This window comes from Limulus polyphemus, unplaced genomic scaffold (genome assembly GCF_000517525.1).
Source record: "Limulus polyphemus unplaced genomic scaffold, Limulus_polyphemus-2.1.2 Scaffold765, whole genome shotgun sequence".
Lineage (NCBI taxonomy): Eukaryota > Metazoa > Arthropoda > Merostomata > Xiphosura > Limulidae > Limulus > Limulus polyphemus.
Genome location: NW_013666375.1, coordinates 420,313 through 439,198, shown reverse-complemented (window position 1 = coordinate 439,198; position 18,886 = coordinate 420,313). Strand labels below are relative to the sequence as shown.

The 18,886-nt window shown below is 35.4% G+C and overlaps 1 protein-coding gene across 1 annotated transcript in view; it reads right to left on the bottom strand.

Annotated features, from left to right (window-relative positions):
- Positions 1 to 11,948: 11,948 nt before the first annotated feature.
- Positions 11,949 to 18,886, bottom strand: part of LOC106460402 — a 167,260-nt gene continuing 160,322 nt past the window's right edge. Inside the window, exon 9 of the mRNA XM_022387120.1 lies at positions 11,949 to 11,986. Within this exon, the coding sequence (XP_022242828.1) occupies positions 11,964 to 11,986 (23 nt within the window). The 3' untranslated portion in view covers positions 11,949 to 11,963. The remainder of the gene's footprint in view (positions 11,987 to 18,886) is intronic.

Genomic DNA, 18,886 nt, shown 5'->3' with positions numbered 1-18,886 from the left:
CCAAAAAACTTTGTCTTCAAAATAAGGGTGCGTCCAAAAAATACGGTAGTGTGATTTGACCGTCATTATTACAGCGTACCCACAAACGCAAAGTGGGAAGCACATTTTTTGGGGGTGAAATCTTGAACCCTCGGATTCCCAGCAGTCCGGCAACAGTGACAATTGGGCCACGCCCAGTCCTTTTTAATTTGTAGTTTAGCATCCATCCAAAATGATCGTACTACGAGGAGTATTTAATAAAGAGTCTTTACTACCAAGTGTAACTGGCAAAACCAGGTTTATTCTGTAATAGACATATATATATATATATACCATCCCATTGGCATTACCTATCCAATATACTAAGGCATTTTTCTCAACTGTTTCTATGGTAACTACTATGCTAAACAGTATCGAACGATATACTATATTAAAAAAAAAAAGGCATTTCTATTATAGTAAACCAATAATGATTATTAAGTTGCTAAGCAGGAGGTCCACAGGTATATATTAACAAGCTTTTCAGGTTACTGCATGTGAAAATGTGCACACACACAACAAAATCGATGCATGGAGGGAATTAGAAAAATTGACATCTTACATGTTAACGCTAAAAACAAGGTCCACCCCCCACCCACACGTGTATATATAATTATATTTGCGTGGATATTTCAATGTTCTTAAAGCAAAAAATTTTAACAAAATTATATCGGTTATAGGAAACTGCTCCTGGTTTAGAAAACAAGGTTTTTAAGCCTAGAAATTATGTTTTATAAAAATGATATATATGCGAAGAGTGTAGTATGTAGATGCAATTATAAAAGATAATATCCGCAGCTGTTTTATTCAGATAACACAAGTTATCTCAACTTGTCATTGGTATGTAATACACCAGAAATTAGAATCCTAGAAGTTTATACAAGGTGTATTAAAAGTAACCTCCCCCACCCCCGGCGACTCAACGGCAGGTCCGAGAGTTTGTTTGTTTGGTTTGAATTGCGCGCAAAGCTACACCAGGGCTATCTGCGCTAGCCGTCCCTAATTTAGCAGTGTAAGACTAGATAGAAGGCAGCTATTCATCACCACCCACCGCCAACTCTTGGGCTACTCTTTTACCAACGGGATTGACCGTCACATTATAACGCCCCCACGGCTGAAAGGGCGAGTATGTTTGGTGTGACGGGGATTCGAACCCGCGACCCGCAGATTGCGAGTCGAGTGCCCTAACCACCTGGCCATGCCGGCCCAGGTCCGAGAGCTTATAACGTAAAATTCAAGTTCAATACCCGCAGTGGGCAGAGCACAGATAGGCCATTGTGTAGTTTTGCGCTTAACAACAAACAAATCAAAAGTATCGTTACACTTAAATAATATATATTTTTTTAAATCTAATTTTCATTAACCCTTAAATATTTATCAGAGCAACTGCCTGATAACATACTTCCGGCAAAGAGCGACACAATTATATCAGAAATTACACACTTAAATGTATATATATATATATATATATAAAACCTTACGATGGTTCAACTTTGCACTCTCTACGAAGCAGGTCAGGCGATGTAAATACTGATCACAGAAATGAGCTTATAACATTTCCCCACCACATATTATATCAAAAGTTATACATACATACATTCTTTTAAAATAATATATTTTCCTGATTTGATTTTCGATGCCGCTTACATGGCGGGAACAGGTGATATTCGCATACCCCTTCTTATTAATCTTCTACAATCAAACGTTTTTATGAAACTTTTCCGAGTCACAACACGGAAAGAAAAACAAAAACAAATTATTAATACTCCAAAACCAGTAAACGCAGCCATATTCTCAAAGAAGTGTGCTCATACTCTAGATACCATGTATAGGTATATAGTGATTGGCCTGCATGATGTTATAATCACTCTCAGAAAATTATATAAAAGTACAGGAATAATACAGTGTCCATATTTTTCACACTATGCTAAAGCAGAGTTAATATATATTTAAACTTGATGAATAATATCTGCATATAAAATCGACACATTTAATTTCAAGTTTCGGACCATGAAAGAGTACGAGGCACTACACCATCATTCTCTTTTCTTGTGACACAGATGTTTATGTACGAATGGAAGCCTGCGTTTGACACACTGCTCCGAAAACAGTGAAGTTTATCACTGCTAATAAAGTGCAGGGCTGAACGAGGAAACAGTACCATGCCCAACATTTTCCTGAGCTTGCACGAGCCCGTGACGTCGTAAACTGATCATTGAAGACTTCCGTTCACATCTATTCTCACATTGTTTCGGACTTGACAAAACGAGCTCTGCCGTTCGTCCGCCCGACAGTTTCCTCGTCTTTAGGGTTTACCATTTATCAACATAACGTTCAGACCATCTCTGTAGCAGCCAGTGGGGCTGAACCACAGGCAATCCCGAGGTAATAATGGGCGAGAAGTAAGTTTTACTGACTTTTCCACATCAGCAACGTTTGAACCTCACAAGGCTTGGGTTTCAGATTGCCCTGCCTACAGCATGAGCCAACCGAGTATTGGTAGTGAGTATGGTGTTCAGTGTACAACTTTTTGATGACAGAAACAACTATACAGAAAGTTGATTCTATATATATTTTTTGTTATATTTCATTTATAACAAAATATGAGCTGTTTTGCACACTCCGAGTGCTGGTTGATACTACATTTGAAGTAAATATTCATACACACATCACTTTAATAATTAACAATAAATTAAATTACCAAAGTTATTTATGGTTATATTCTGTAACATTTCTTATGTAAACTTGTATCTCAGCAACCAGTCTAGTCAATTGGATACTACTTTCACTTTCAGTGGATACGAGCCTAAAGGATATCAAGCTGAACAATTCTTTTCCATGATATTTGTTTGTTTTTTGTTACAGAATGGGCTTTCAAAGCTCTGCCCATCGCGGGTATCGAAACAAGTTCTTTAGCGTTATAAGCCCTCGGAAATAACACTGGGCCACTGGTGAGGGATAATTTTCCAGGGAAACGTTCAAAACCTGTACACAGTTTCTAGGTGAGTATGACATAAAACTCAAGTTTTGCACGGATTAATATTTAACGAAAATACAATGAAAATTAGAATAAAAAAAACATTGTTCTTTAGCATTTGTTATCAAAATAAAAACGATAAGTGTGGCATTGTCACCCAGAAACATATTTTTAACTATCAAAACATAAATATGAACAAGGGTTAAAAGATGACATAAATCGATGAATCTGATGTAGTTGAACTGTTTTTGGTTAAGTATGAAAAAACGATTTAATTGTAAAACTACCAAAGATAAAGCTATAGGCTCGAAGATGGCTAAAGCCATTAATCATACACACCAAGGGTTAAATGATAATAGTGATAATACTGCAAAAAGTCGTGTGTGTTATACCTAAATATAAAAACCCCCTTCAAATTAGTTTCATATTTCAAAATACGACTCGAAAGTTCTAATATACACGCTAAATATAAAAATGTTGGTTTAGAACAAACACTGTTTCATAGCTCTATAAATCTTACACATATGCATAATATGCAAGAATATGCAATGATATGAAACATTATACAACATTCGTTACCTTTGCAATCAGACGTAATATTTATTGTAACATTGTTTTGTAAACATTACAATCAATAACAGCTGTTTTGAAACATAAGTTAAGCTTAATTAACATAGTAGTATAGTTCTCTTTGTTTTGCATTAGAAACATACATCAGTTAAATAAGAAGAACTGAAACTATTTTATGCATGAACCTGCATCAGAAATATATCAAGGTTATATACGAAGAACTGAAACTATTTTATGCATGAACCTGCATCAGAAATATATCAAGGTTATATACGAAGAACTGAAACTATTTTATGCATGAACCTGCATCAGAAATACATTACGGTTATATAAGAAGAACTGAAACTATTTTACGCATGAACCTGCATCAGAAATACATTACGGTTATAAACGAAGAACTGAAACTATTTCATGCATGAACCTTGAGTTTTGGTATAATTAGATACTCGAGGTTGTGAAATGTTGATTTTTCCAAAGAAGCCCAACTAATTCAAATTCTGTGGATTTAAAATGCATGGCTGAAAATTTGTGAGGTTTTATAAATTTGGAATATACTCAAGTTTAGAGATAAGTTGTTAGATTTGATAATATTATTATGAAATTACTTTCTTATTTTTACACCGTTCACTACCAGTAGGGTCAACGTGTTACATCACTTTTACAAATATATATTTCTTTCTGCCTGTTACAAAACTAACTGTAAATATTATACTAAAACGATCATTAAAATAACTCCCCTCCTTTGTAAAATACACAGAGGACTCCACCAGTAACTAGCAGGGTTAATTGCAATATTGACGGTATTTGGGTTTTCATTGTCTGTGTGACTCGTATATTGTTAAGGGTCCTGTAACTAATAAAGTCATAGACCCAAAAGCAATTTGATGCATAAATAGTTTACAAAAAGCCAATAGGTCAAAGACACCTATTGAGAATTCTTGGGGTTAGTTCACAGTAAATAAGCTTTGATACCGAAACGTTGTGTATTTGTTTTGGAACAAAGCCACATTGGGTTATCTGTTGCGTCCACGGTGGGGAATCGAGCCCCCGATTTTCGTGTTGTTAAATCCGTAAACTTAACGCCGTCTCACAGGGGGAAAACGTTGTGTGATAGGTTGAAAGCATGTGCAGCATATAACACTTTGGATTTTTAGAATGTTATACAAAAAAAAAAAAAAAAAATGTTAAACTACACAGACTGTAAATATTTATTATATAGCGCGTTAGCCAAAGGTCTGTATGCTTATATATGATAAAGTGTCGTTTGTGGTAACGAAAAAATCGAAGCTTCACGACTTGCTGAAGGATTTTGCACACAGTAAAATATTTACTTTTTGTGCCAGGCTAGGATGTGAACTTAGAAGACCACACGTGTGGTTCATGCTAGCCGGAGGTTCGCATCATTTTAGAGAGGAGATTGGTTGTCGACAAGAAGTTGTCTAATTATAGGGGTATTGTTATGTGTTTTTTTGTTTTTTTTGCAAGGTTTTCCTTCTTTCAAGCGCGATACATTTATTATTCTTATCTATACACAGAGGTGGACGTGTTTGAATTTACAGCTACCTCTGGCCCAATAAAGTGATGTTAATTTGTTTTTCTTTTTTGGCTTTGCATTTTTTGTTATTGTTGTTGGCTTTCGATTTAAAATAACGTATCTCCATGTACGTTTTTTTTAATCTTTTATAGGGCTTCTTGTGATTATACTTTTCCCCGAAACCCATCGTACACAACCATTAATATCAACTAGTGTTAATGAAGACAAAGAACAAATTCGTTACGGAGCTGTTGAATATCAGAAGTGAATTTCTTAGCATTTGTCAAGTTTCAGAAGTTTTTCGAATATAACTCAAACACATCAGAATCGTATATTAAACACTCAATAATATGAAATACAGAGATATATTATGAAAAGAATAACAACACCATAAAATTTCAAGACTCTCTCTTTCTCTGAATAAAAAATTGTTAAACAAACTAATGTTCTTCTCGTAGACGTTGCACAAATTAATTTATCTTATTGGATATCCGTGCAAAGCTACACAAGGGTTATCTATACTAGGCATCCCTGATTTTAAACTGACAGTCTAGAGAGAAGACAATTAGTCATCAAGCACTACCGCCATCTATTGGCTGCTGTAATCGCATAGTGGGATTGGACCATCACATTTATAAAGAACCCAAAGCCTCACAGTGCAGATTTTGTTTGTTGTTGTTGTTGTTGTTTTTTAATTTCGCGCAAAGCTACACGAGGGCTATCTGCGCTAGACGTCCATAATTCAGCAGTGAAAGATTAGAGGGAAGGTAGCTAATCATCTCCACCCACCACCAACTCTTGGGCTATATTTTACCACCTAGCCATGCCGGACCCCACAGTGCAGAGCATTATTTCGCAGTAACGCGACGTTATGAACCCTCGGTTTCTTAGGCCGTCAGGATAACCATTAGGCCACACTTGGCCTTGTTTACCTTAAGGGTTTTGAGCATCATACACGTTCTGTAATAGGTGCGTATTACAACGTGTTTGAAATGTTATTATTTACCATTCGAACAATGAAAGGCTTACCACACCTCATGATATATACCTATTCCCAGCATTCTATTACAAATACAGGACTTTCGCGTAATGATTAGAAACAATAAGCACGTGTAAAATTCGGAAACTGACGAAATGAAGCATTCCTGTTTCCTCTAGTAGTATTTTTTTTCTGTTGCAATTAGTACTACGAAAATGTTTTTATAGTTCTGTAAAGCTGTATACGATTTTTGTTTAATCTTATGTTTTTTCACTTTATCAGAAAAACAGGAAATGTTCATTAGAGTCACGTGACTTTCTACTTAATTCTAACTTAACGTAAACTAAAAATTACTTTTCCTTCTGCTTGCACAAACGTGATTTCTTTTTATAAACATTGGAAAAAAACAAATTACGAATCTCCAAATTACTGACATTTTAAAAATAACTTATAACCCGAAACTACCAATGAAAGGGAAATTTGTTTTCTTCTTAAGGCAAAATCATAACACTCCAAGCTGTTTGGCATGTCAAGAAAGAAACGGTAAACAGCCTGCCACACCTTATTTAGATATGTCTGTAGCAATTAATACCATGATTCAGGGGTATTTAAACTTAAAGTTACTTTTTTCCTTTTTGTTGTTCAGCACAAAATTACACAACGGCTGTGTTGTAATTTGCCTACCGCGAGTATCAAAACCCAATTTTAAGCGTTATAAGCCCTCAGATTGACCGCTATGCCACCAGGGGAAGGAGGGAGGGCAAAATCAGAAATCTCAAAATACTGCTGTTGATTTAAATAGCGATTATACCTCCCTCCCCACTAGTGAATAAAATATATCGACAACGTTGCTGCACACACTGTCCGAGTTTCTCAACCTAGCATTTATTTTTCCAGCCGATCCATTTGGTGATCCAGTGATGGGTGGAGTAGAATTTTATTCTTCCCTGAAATTCGTCCCAGGTGTGATTTACGGGGATAATATTCGGAGAGAATGCTTGTCGATCTAGTCTCAAATCTATTCAAGGTAGGCGGGTATTAACGAGACGTGCACAACGGAGAAACGAACGAGCAATATTTTCCCATCAAAATGAAATGAAATCAGATACCATACCATCAACTAAAGACCTGAAAACGGTTGTCAAGGTCTCGTCCTTAAAAATCCCTAGTGCCCAGAGCACCATTCCTAATGGTGTACAGATCACTCTATATCCGTCAGATCAGAAGACTCCCCCACACCATCAGAAGGCTACATCCGAACATTTCCAGGTACTGTGCAGAAAGCGTTCTCCAGACCACCCCTCTACACCCACAACGAAAGCCATCTTAAAAGTTAATAACATGTTAATCCTTGGTTTAGATTATCCAGAATGCTTTACGTACATTTTTGTACAAAGAATGTCATTCACATAATGATTTATTTTTACACTATACGCCAACCATTCTATAAAATATCAAATCTGAGAAATAAATTTCAAAAATTTAGTATTACATTTTTTTTTTTAAGGTCATGGGTGTTAGCAGGTGGATAAGCTGGTAAAATTGACTTATAATGGACAACCTGCTGGAATGCTTCTTTGTTGGAGACGATCTTTCGATACGTTTTCGTCTTTGGTGGATTTTATAGATAAAAGTGTATCGAAAGGTCGTCTCCAACAAAGAAACCTTTCAGCAGGTTGTTCACTACAAATTTATTTTGCTACAATACATTGTTAATAATTTTAACTACACTTTCTACTATTTGAGGCATACTTTTGAAACAGGTATTGAACCATTATTTATTACAATAATACGTAAGTAACGATCGGTATTGTGTTTTTAAATGACATTCGACTACACTTAATTGTATGTTTGTAATTAAGCACAAAGCTACACAATGGTCTATCTGTGCTCTGCCCACCACGAGTATCGAAACCCGGTTTCTAGCGTTGTAAGTCCGCAGACATTCGGCTGTGCCACTGGGGAGGGGGGCACTTAATCGTCTTCACAAAGTGGACAAATAATTATTAAAGTATCATAGCAACAGAAAGGTTTATGAGTGATATTTTGTTATTGTTGTTTGTTTGTTTTTCCTTCATATAAAATATCATTTGTCTGTATTGATTTTCTCGTTACATGGAAATGAATAGACAATAAAGTGTGGATTAGAACTTTATCTTTTGCCTAATAACACGTCCAGGATAGTTTTTTTTTTCAAAATAGCTTTGGTACTTAAATCGGTTTTTAGTTCAAAACACATGCCAGGTATCAAACACAATATAATGAATGACCTACTTGAGTAAGGAGGAATATTATGCTAATACAATAATAAGCTGGCAAACAATAACTTATAGGCATAATAAAGTGATTAATTTGGGAGGGGGGGGCATACACGTTTCGACAGAACATTGGTCGGTCTTCTTAGATCGTTATTCTATCGAAACATGTAGTATGCTCCCCCCCAAAAAAAAACCGCTTCACTATACTTATAAATCATTGTTTGTCAACTTATTATAATGACGTTATTCTGTGGCTCTACGCATGATCTGTATGTTTTCTTCCCATCTCTATGGCGTCGTTGATCACTGGATAATTTAAGATATTTTTGTGACGTATATCATCATTACGGACTGGCACCTCTATGGAAATGTAATGATAGTGTTGGCGTATGAAAACAACTTCTCTTTTCTAGCACGTAGGAAGTATTTCTCTAAACAGAAATTGTTGCTTTCAAGATTCTTGTTCATATCGTACTTAGGACATATTGTTCTAAACAGAAATTGTTGCTTTCAAGATTCTTGTTCATATCGTACTTAGGACATATTGTTCTAAACAGAAATTGTTGCTTTCAAGATTCTTGTTCATATCGTACTTAGGAAATATTGCTCTAAACAGAAATTGTTGCTTTCAAGATTCTTGTTCATATCGTACTTAGGAAATTTCTAAGTTTCGATACCCGTGATGGGCAGAGCACACATAGCCCATTGTGTAGCTTTGTGCTTAATTATAAACAAACAAACAAACAAACAAAAGTATCTGATTTCGCATGAGGAAGTAAGAAAAGCTAAAAACTTGTTCAGTATTTTGGATCCGATTATAAAAAACTCAGAAAAAATTACATATGAATAACAAAAGTTCTTCTAAAATGTTCCCTGATAGGTCAGTGACAAGTTTATTGACTTACTACGCTAAAATCTGGGGTTCGATTTCCCGCAGTGGACAGAGCGCAGATAACCCATTGTGCAGCCTTGCGATAAAACAACAACATTATTCTAGAATACTAAAAGTCTGGAGAGAATAGGCTTAATCCAAACCTTTAAATTTCAAAATTAGAGCTCAGGATTACTAAATTTGATCTAGATATCTTTATGCTTCAGATAAATTAGCCAAAACCTGGAAGTCCGCCAACCTGCTAAACCTGTTTCTGAAGAGCGAATATTCTTTGGTATATACGCAACGTTCATTAATGAATTTCATAATAAAATGTTACTGGATACACATGGCAAATACGAATTCTTGCCATAATCTCTATTTATGGAGATAAATTAAATAACGTGGCTAGACTATAGCCACATTAATATATTTGGTTAAGGTTCATTCTACAAAACGTTTCGATGAGTAAAGCTGACATACTACCTAGAACACCCTCTTGAAAAATGTTCTGCAACCATGCGTTTTTGGATCGAGTCCAGTTAGTTCTTTCAACGTAATCAACTAACAAGGCAAACCACTCAAAAGTCTGTAGTTGGTCCAGAAGCATCTAAAAAATTCTTGAAACTTTTGAAGGAATACATTTACCAAAGTACACGAGATGTGCGAATACTCTTGAAAACGTCATTATTTTCGAACTATCGCAACTCTATTAAACTCCCCAGAAATGCTTATACAAGAAAAAAAAACAAAAAAAAAACAGCTTCTGGCTTTGAAATTATCGCCCAACCTAAATTCTAATGTTTTTAATTTTTGTGCTGAATAGTCGACGTTTTAAATAAAGAAGTGATTTTTCACAACGGCAGTTTTCTCTCGTAAAATAAAGACATTTCTATGTTGTAAAACTCGAGGAATCATGAATTTATATAGCTTAGGCTCGAGTTATTTTTGTTATTAACTGTGTATGTACTAAAACACAACGTTAATATGAGCATAAAATACCCGTGCTCCTCTGCGATGTTGGAAGGCCCCCTCATGATTCACAGAGTCCCCAATATACCGATCAAGCTCCCCATTATTCCCAATTACTTCTATAGCTACCCCAAGGGGTACAAGGGGGTTCTGACCTAAACGAAACAAAATATGTTAGAACAACCGTTCGTGGTACCCGAGTACTAATAAACATAGTTACAAACATGGCACGCCCGGATTCTCAAGGGAGACCAGGAACACAAAACTCGATGCCATGTTCTGGATCATCGGAACTTGAAAATATACTTTCAAACAACCTACAGGCCTGCGTAATCTTTCAGAGGCGCCTTAGCCTCCTTTGATATGGGGCTACGTCTTACAGAGTCTGCTGCCAAGTTTGGTTCTGAAAGTTAGGAGAACAAACATATATATATACATTATCACAAGCCGAATTGATACAGGATTCAGTGGCATATCTTGTTCTCAAAAGGCCCTGGGGCAAAACAATTTTTTTTTTATCCCTCATTAAAACTTTTTCCGCGTTTCAGATTATTTTCTCCCTCAATTCCAATATTCAAAATTTCAAATGCCACTTTTGAGGGGTTTATTTATTTATTCTTTAGATTGGGAAAATCTATAGCAAAATTGTATTCATCCTGTGCATTAAAGAACAACTTATACAATTGAAATTCTGTCATTCACAATTCCAGAACCAAACATAAATTATTTACTGACTATGAATAAACATCTCCAAACACAAGCTTATGAAACAAGCCAAAATTAAATACTGCGCTCGATATATGGCTGCTTCATTCAGCTGTAATTGTTTTCCTGCCAAGCGCGGGTTACCAAGGTAACAGTTAAATAAAAGTTTTTCCCGTTGCCTGCTAGTGCCGATCGTCCATCAGTGACGTCTTCAGTAAAGGGACTGACGATCAACTTGCTTCCGTTCTCGTGCACCAATCAACTTGCGTGACAACGGCTCGTAAAATAAAAACCTCTGAAACAGACACTGGAGTTCGGAAGGGTACTTGTATTTCTACCAAATAAACGTCGCCAGTAAGGCCATTGAAAGATAGAGGTTCTCAACATACATCTTCTACCCAAGTCCAATTATTGGGAAGTTTGCCAGAAAAATAAAAACTGATTTTTTAACAAAAATAGTTCTGTAAAAAAAATATATATATAGGATCTGATTTATCTACTTCTGTTCTCTTTCCGACTTTAGTTTTCTTTATTCATATTTAGAGTCGACTCTTAGAGGAAATGTGTTTTAGTTCGCATTTTTATTTAACAATTACGTTGAAATCTTTAATCACCTCTACGATCTACTCTAAATAGACAGAAACTTATACCATAATTATGACAGATAAATCTTTGAATATGTTACATCATCGACTGACTACAGATTTGTTTCTTTCTTAGCTGATCTGTCGGAGCTTTCTTCTTTTTTTTTCGGCATTATTTTAGGATATATTTCTATAATTGGTCTACGTGACCAAGATAATAGATAACAGGTCTTACCAAACAAAAAATTTAATTGACGAACACATTAGAAAAAAGAAATTGTTTCCAGGGTTTGGAGTATAGTGAACTTGTCAGTACATAAAACACATCATATTCTTGTATACACGCAACAGGACACTTCCTCCACTGAAAATGAGTTGTTTGGTTCTTACGATTTCTTAATTCCACATTTGACAACTAGATTAATATGTACTTCGAAGAGACTGGACGTTTTCATCTTGAAATCTCTGTGTTTATGACGGCAAATTCAAATCCAATCACACAGTCCCCACAACGCCTGCTGGAAGATGCACATTTTGCTCAATAGGAGATCTCAAGGTTTTAACATCACTACGTTCAAATCAAAGATGTGTATTCACAAATAAAAGCCAATAAGCACGAGAAAGAAAGCCACGTGGTGAATCTATATCATGGCGGTAAAGATGTACGAATAGTCAAAGTAAGCCACTTATCAATCAGATTATTAGATGAAACATATTTTTTTACAAAGGACAGAGAAAACCACGTGGCTGAACAAAACAAGGGTAACCACACCGTATAAAGATTGTTGTTGTTGTTGTAAAATGATTTTTCTTATTTGTTATATTAGTTGTTTAGTAAATAGGTAACGCGGGGCTCCAACAATGATTATTGTTAAGAAGTGGCTAATATACAAGATTCGGCTGTAGGATCTTCGATAATTGTCTAATCACATCTATAAACAACACAGGTATGCTTACTTCACTGCATCTTATGCTTCCTTTGGTCCATCCACATCAGATACTGTCCGTCATTGAGTGATGGCAGTTATCGGAATGCATGCTTATCACCTTATCATAAATACACAGACCGGGATATCCATTCAGTCCTAATGGTATATAATAAATTTGGTTGTGTCTGTGTTTGGTTGTTTGTAATTATGCACAAAGCTACACAAGGGCTATCTGTGCTCTGCCCACCACGGGTATCGAAACCCGGTTTCTAGCGTTGTAAGTCCGCAGACATACCGTTGTGCCACTGGGGGGCTTGTGTCTGTGTGCATTATTAACCACAGTCATTAGATTATGCAAAAAAGGGTACGCGAAAACCCTGAAAAACATTAAAAAGAAAATAACCCCCTTACCTCGTAACTGGAGCGCTGTTTCGGTGAGTTACTAACGTTTCCCACGAGCCAGTAGTCAACATGTTGACTCACACTAATTTATTTTGATTTACCCTTTTAATAAATTATATGCCTTACGGTTTCAGAGATACACCGTGGTTTATGGGTATGACTATGGATACATGACATAAAAAGGTCAGAAACTACTGATCTAAAACATACAATTTCACATCCTCAAAGTAGATGGTTTTGTAAAATGTGTAAAAATTGTAGTTTTTCAATGATCAGTTTATTTGTACGTTTGTTTCTTAAATTTCGTGCAAAGGTACTCGAGGGCTATCTGCGCTATCCACCCTTAATTTAGAAGAGAAAGACTAAAGGGGAGGCAGCTAGTTAACACCACTCACCGCCAACTCTTTTATCAACGAAAAGTGAGATTGACCATCACATTATAACGTCCCCACAGCTGAAAAGGGCGTAGATTTTCGATAACGAGAATCAAACACGCAATTCGCAAATTACGAGTTGATCGTCCTTAACCACCAGGCCGTGCTAGGCATAACATAACGTTTTGGGACAATACGGGACCAATTGGTCCGTCTCGGCTGTTCCATCCTCTAAACTAAACTGAGATTATTAATAAATAAATTAAAAAAAAAACTTACAGCCAGACTTTATGATCAATTCATTTATTGAGCTTCTAGATTTTAATGTGAATTATAAAAATCAATGAAATGGAATAACGAAATTTCCAGAATAAGAAACTGATGACAGGATAATGACTCTACAAGAAGATTATACAAAATAAATAAATGATTCATGAAATATTGCAAACAAAACAATAAAAGTTACAGTGTGAAATTGTTTGGAGGTGTTATAAGTTTGAAGTGTACGAGTCATGCAATTCGTAAGCGGTATAGAAACAATATACGACTGTCGCGATATTTTCCGTAAGTCCTAACGTAAACATACAGCTAAATTCAAGCTGAAAGTATTCTCCGTAATCCAGGGGCCAACAAATTAGACGTAAATACTTACAACAAAAATTCTGAAAAACACGTTATAACAGAATAGCATTTTGAGACCCCCTGCCCTCCTCCGCACACGCGTGAAAAATACAAATTAGAGAACACGTTTCAACCATATTTACAAATTAAGAACATATGGCGATTAATTTCTTTCTAGTTGGATGAGACAACTCCCATTTTTAAGTTTGAGTACCCCCCCCCCTTTTTCCTACCTTTGTTTTTCGTCTGGCATGTATTTTCACTACTTTCCACGGGAGTTTTAATAAAATCCGCATACTAATTTTATTCGACTCTAATTGAAAAAGGTTAGAAGAAAAAAGAATATAGGGCCTAATTGGCGTTAAGTAAGTCAAATGATAAAGAACCATGTGCTTAAACAATTCGTATGCGAAACGGTCGGCTGCTATAAAATTGCCCCCCCCCCCCAAAGTTAGTGGATTTAATTTAAAAGAAAACAAACGAATTCTTTAAACGTTTTTCACAATTATGAAAGAGCTATGTTATAATTTAATTGACGTAGCATTTTTGCAACCTTTTAAACGAAAGCCACAATAATTCAACGCACTCAATTAAATTGTGTACATTCGCAATCATTTTAAAATCGATTTCAATTTGTGAAGGACAATAATGAGTAGAATAAGTGATGGAGTATGTTCAGAAAATGTTTACATTAGTTTCGGACTTATAAATAATTACTTAAAAAACCAAGGCAACCGTGAGATTGTCTTATACTATAATACGAACTGAAAACAGCGCGGCTGGTTAACTAGTAGAATTGTTTTAATTAATTAATGTATTGAAACTTCAAGTTATGTAACAAATGACTGCTTCCTTTGGTTTTAATAATACAAAATACTCTGATCGGACTCGATATATATAATTCTTAATCAATCAATACTTATAATTCATCCTCTATCTAGTCATAAAGTCTCTTCTGGGCAGCCACAGATATACCAGAGGTCACTGGGGCAAGGTTAATTGCTAGCCACGGCATAGCGGCTCATAGAATGACTCCAAGTTTGTTTGTTTTTTTTCTTCAAGTACAAACTTTTAGCTCGTAGCTCCATCCCTTGAGCAATTTGAGATTAATTACAGCCACGGCTATTGAAGAATCCCTTTTGTTTTGGTTTTCTTCTTGTTTTTTTTTAAAGCAAAACCACACTGGGCTATCTGCTGTGTCTACTGCTGGGAATATTTTAGCGTTGTAAGTCCATAGACTTACCACTGTCCCACCGGGGGATGCAAAGTTAGTTCAAAATTTGTTATGGTTAATTTGGTTCACTTTTAGATAATTTAAAATTTGGGATGATCTTTGCTACCAACTTACTATTTTTGATGCTATATACTTTCGCTATATTGTAAAAATAGATACGAGTAATCTAAAGCATTTAAAACAACCATTACAACAAGAAATATAGTCTAAGATGAAACTATAAACAAAACGTACAGTAGTTGACGAGCCGAGCATGATTTTCTTACACGTCAAAACAAAGATTTAGTCGATCCAAACACTGACGATGAACACAACTGTTGTTGGCATAGAAATTCCTGGTACCCGAAAAATAGTTTGAAAATCGATTCGAAGTCAAAGTTTTGCACATTTAAGAAAAACGTAATACCAGTAGCAGTTGTTTGTTTGATGTTCTATGCTCGCTAAGCTACACGATGAACCATTTGCGCCGTTTTAACCGTTGAGAATCGAACCCAACTTTATCGGACTTTACTGTTATAAGCTCTTAAGATTACTGCTGACCTAACGAGAAACAGCGGTAACTAAGAAAATGCGTTCCTATAAGTTAATGGTATTGGTAATAAACTAACAATAATCAGAGAATACATTAAGGTTTTAGTAGGACGTTAGCAGCACATACACGTAGTACATAACGTGTACAACCTGTGGTACTTAGATGTATAATACGAATAAATCTAAGACGGTAAGCAATAAATAAGAAAAAAACAATATACATAGTGATGGCTACAATACGATTTGGATCTAACCAGTGATACTTACAACGCAATTTATGTATAAAGCACCTACAATACAATGATATTTGTAAGATGGTTTATGTAAAAGCACCTACAATACAATGATATTTGTAAGATGATTTTTGTAAAAGCACCTACAATACACTGATATTTGTAAGATGGTTTATGTAAAAGCACCTACAATACAATGATATTTGTAAGATGATATAAGTACAAAGCACCTACAATACACTGATACTTGTAAGGTGACTTGTATACAAAGCACGCCTACATTCCACTAAGATCCAATTAGTGATACTTACACGACTTTTGATTAGAACTTATTATACATTTTACTTAAAATTTGACTTCTACTACAAAAAATAACGTTCAATTCAACTTGATCGAATCAGTGACAAAATATCAGTAACAGAGCCAGTGATACTTACAACTCACGAACAGAGCATCAACAACAACCTTGAATTCCTACGAGTAACACAGTACGGTTTATGCCTAGACAGAACATACTCTCGTATTCCAAATAACAGTGCAGGGCAGAATAATTCAGACTTCAAATTTAATGATTGTACGGGTCGAAATCATAGTATGAAATTGAATTTTGTATTTTTCGTACAGACCCAACTAAGCCTGGTGCAGGGTGGAAAATTTCTCAAAAATTAATAATCCTACAGGAACGATTATTTGGAACATGAGAATATAGAATGACCTTGAATTCCAGCCCCCTTGATACTCATATTATGATTTTATGAACAAATCACGTACAATACGACTTGAATCCAACAGACGATACTTACAATACGTTTGAATAGAACGACTACAATACAGTTTGAAATCGACCATTTAGAAATACTTTTACTTGTGACAGCGACCTCTGTTTAAACATGTCGACATATTTCCTGACAGATGTTACTAATGTTAGTGTCACGCGTAATGTTTATAGAATCTACATTTCATAGTTATAAAAACACATTTTACATCGTAGTATTTAGTTATACAAGAAATGCCGTCCTTTCGCCACCAAATGAACTCCCGTGCACTATCTTTTGGCCGTCCTTTCGCCACCAAATGAACTCTCGTGCACTATCTTTTTGCCGTCCTTTCGCCACCAAATGAACTCTCGTGCACTATCTTTTTGCCGTCCTTTCGCCACCAAATGACCTCTCGTGCACTATCTTTTGGCCGTCCTTTCGCCACCAAATGAACTCTCGTGCACTATCTTTCCAACTACACAAACTTGGCCAAGCACGTTGCCTGCAGTTTGATGAATCAAGTAAAAGCGTGAAACAAATAGTAACAAGGAAAGTCAATTAACGATATTAAAATCAACTTGCTTACTGTTAATTAGGGCGAGCTTGTTCCTACATACAAGTTTTCCTCTGGTGCTTTTCCTTACACAACGTGGTGTATATAATTAACGAAATGATGTGCCAGCCTCTATGGGAAGCACTCGACGCCTTCAAAACAGACACCCGTGATTAGATTATTTGCAGAACGCGGCAAACTGTAATTTGTGCGTTTAAAACTTGGAATTTCATTATGGAAAATAGATATATTTCATACATTTTTCGTATACCGTTTATGCATGACTCTTAAGAAACAAACACGCTTAAGAGTGTGAACAATTTCTTTATAAAGTAAATTTGTATTCATAGCCCGACGCTTACCCCCCCCCCCAAAAAAAAATTAGTCTCTAAATTACGAATTTTGTTTTGAGTCATCAACAACCAGGTGGCTCTACTCAACCTACCCCATATTGAGTAATTTACATCCCACAACACTCATTTTTGACGTAAAATACATATAGTAGAACCCAGCAGTAGCCAGCTGGGTCAATAATACTTTTTGTTGTTATTTCTTTCTGGCTCGAATGTTATTAGGGGCCCTAGATCCAACTGAGTCACGGACCCACAAGCGATTTGGCTACATAAATAGTTTGAAAAATGGGTCAAACAATCCCATATTAACTCCATCGTCGCTTATCTGCCTTTCTTATCAAATTACTTTTATCTTCATTTTCATCATGTAAAAAAGTTGAGTGCACAAAAAAAAAAACATTGTAATCTTCCCATAGTCTCCGAATGTTATTTTCCTATAAAATAACTTGCCATATATATATATATATATATATATATGGATTATCTACACATGAATGGTGTACAGTTCTCTATTTTCACATAATAAATGAATTAAACGGCTTCTAAGCTACCCCTATAATTTATTCGCATAACAACTAGCACTACAATATAACATTATTTTACAATTTCGCTAAAAAAAGAGAGTCGTGTATAGCATGCTCAAAGTTATATAATATGGGAAAAACAATTCGCATATTTATACTATTAATAATTAGAATTAGCTTTTACCATTGTGCAAACATTTCAAACTAAAACTCAACATCATTAACTGAAATTAAAATATGGTATACAGAAAATTCCAAGTTGTCAAATTGTTACACGTTTATTTATTTTACAGCTGATTAATACACAATGTGGTAACATAAACGTTGTAACGAGCGAAACCTTCGTTCGTCTGTCTCAGTTGTTGAATTTTGAAGGTTATCTGTACCTAATTTTGAAGTGATAGACTAGTGGGAAGGCAGCTAATCAACACCACCAACTCGTGGGCTACTCTAATCGAATAGTGGAACTTCATATCACTCTTATAACGCATCCACGGCCCCAGAATGCGAAGAAAGTGAAGAACATTTATATGCTGGTAAACGATATTCGAAATATTATCTAAAGTTAAAACAGAACAACTCGCTTTTTTAGGAAACCACCCAATCCAGTCAAGTCTTCAATTTAACTTTAGTTTCTAATGATATTTGTGTCTAAATCCACGATTCCAATTTTACTGAGTTCCAACCTACCATCGATGAACACACACACACACTGACCTTTACAAATTCAATCTAACATCTGAACAGGTCAGTATGTTGAGAGAAACAAAAACAGTATCCTTCTTTACCCAATCAGGATAATGTACACCTATAAGACAAAATAGGGCGAAGTCGAATTTAGATACATTCACTTTACGTTCTTGTACATAATATATATATATATATATATATATATATATATATATA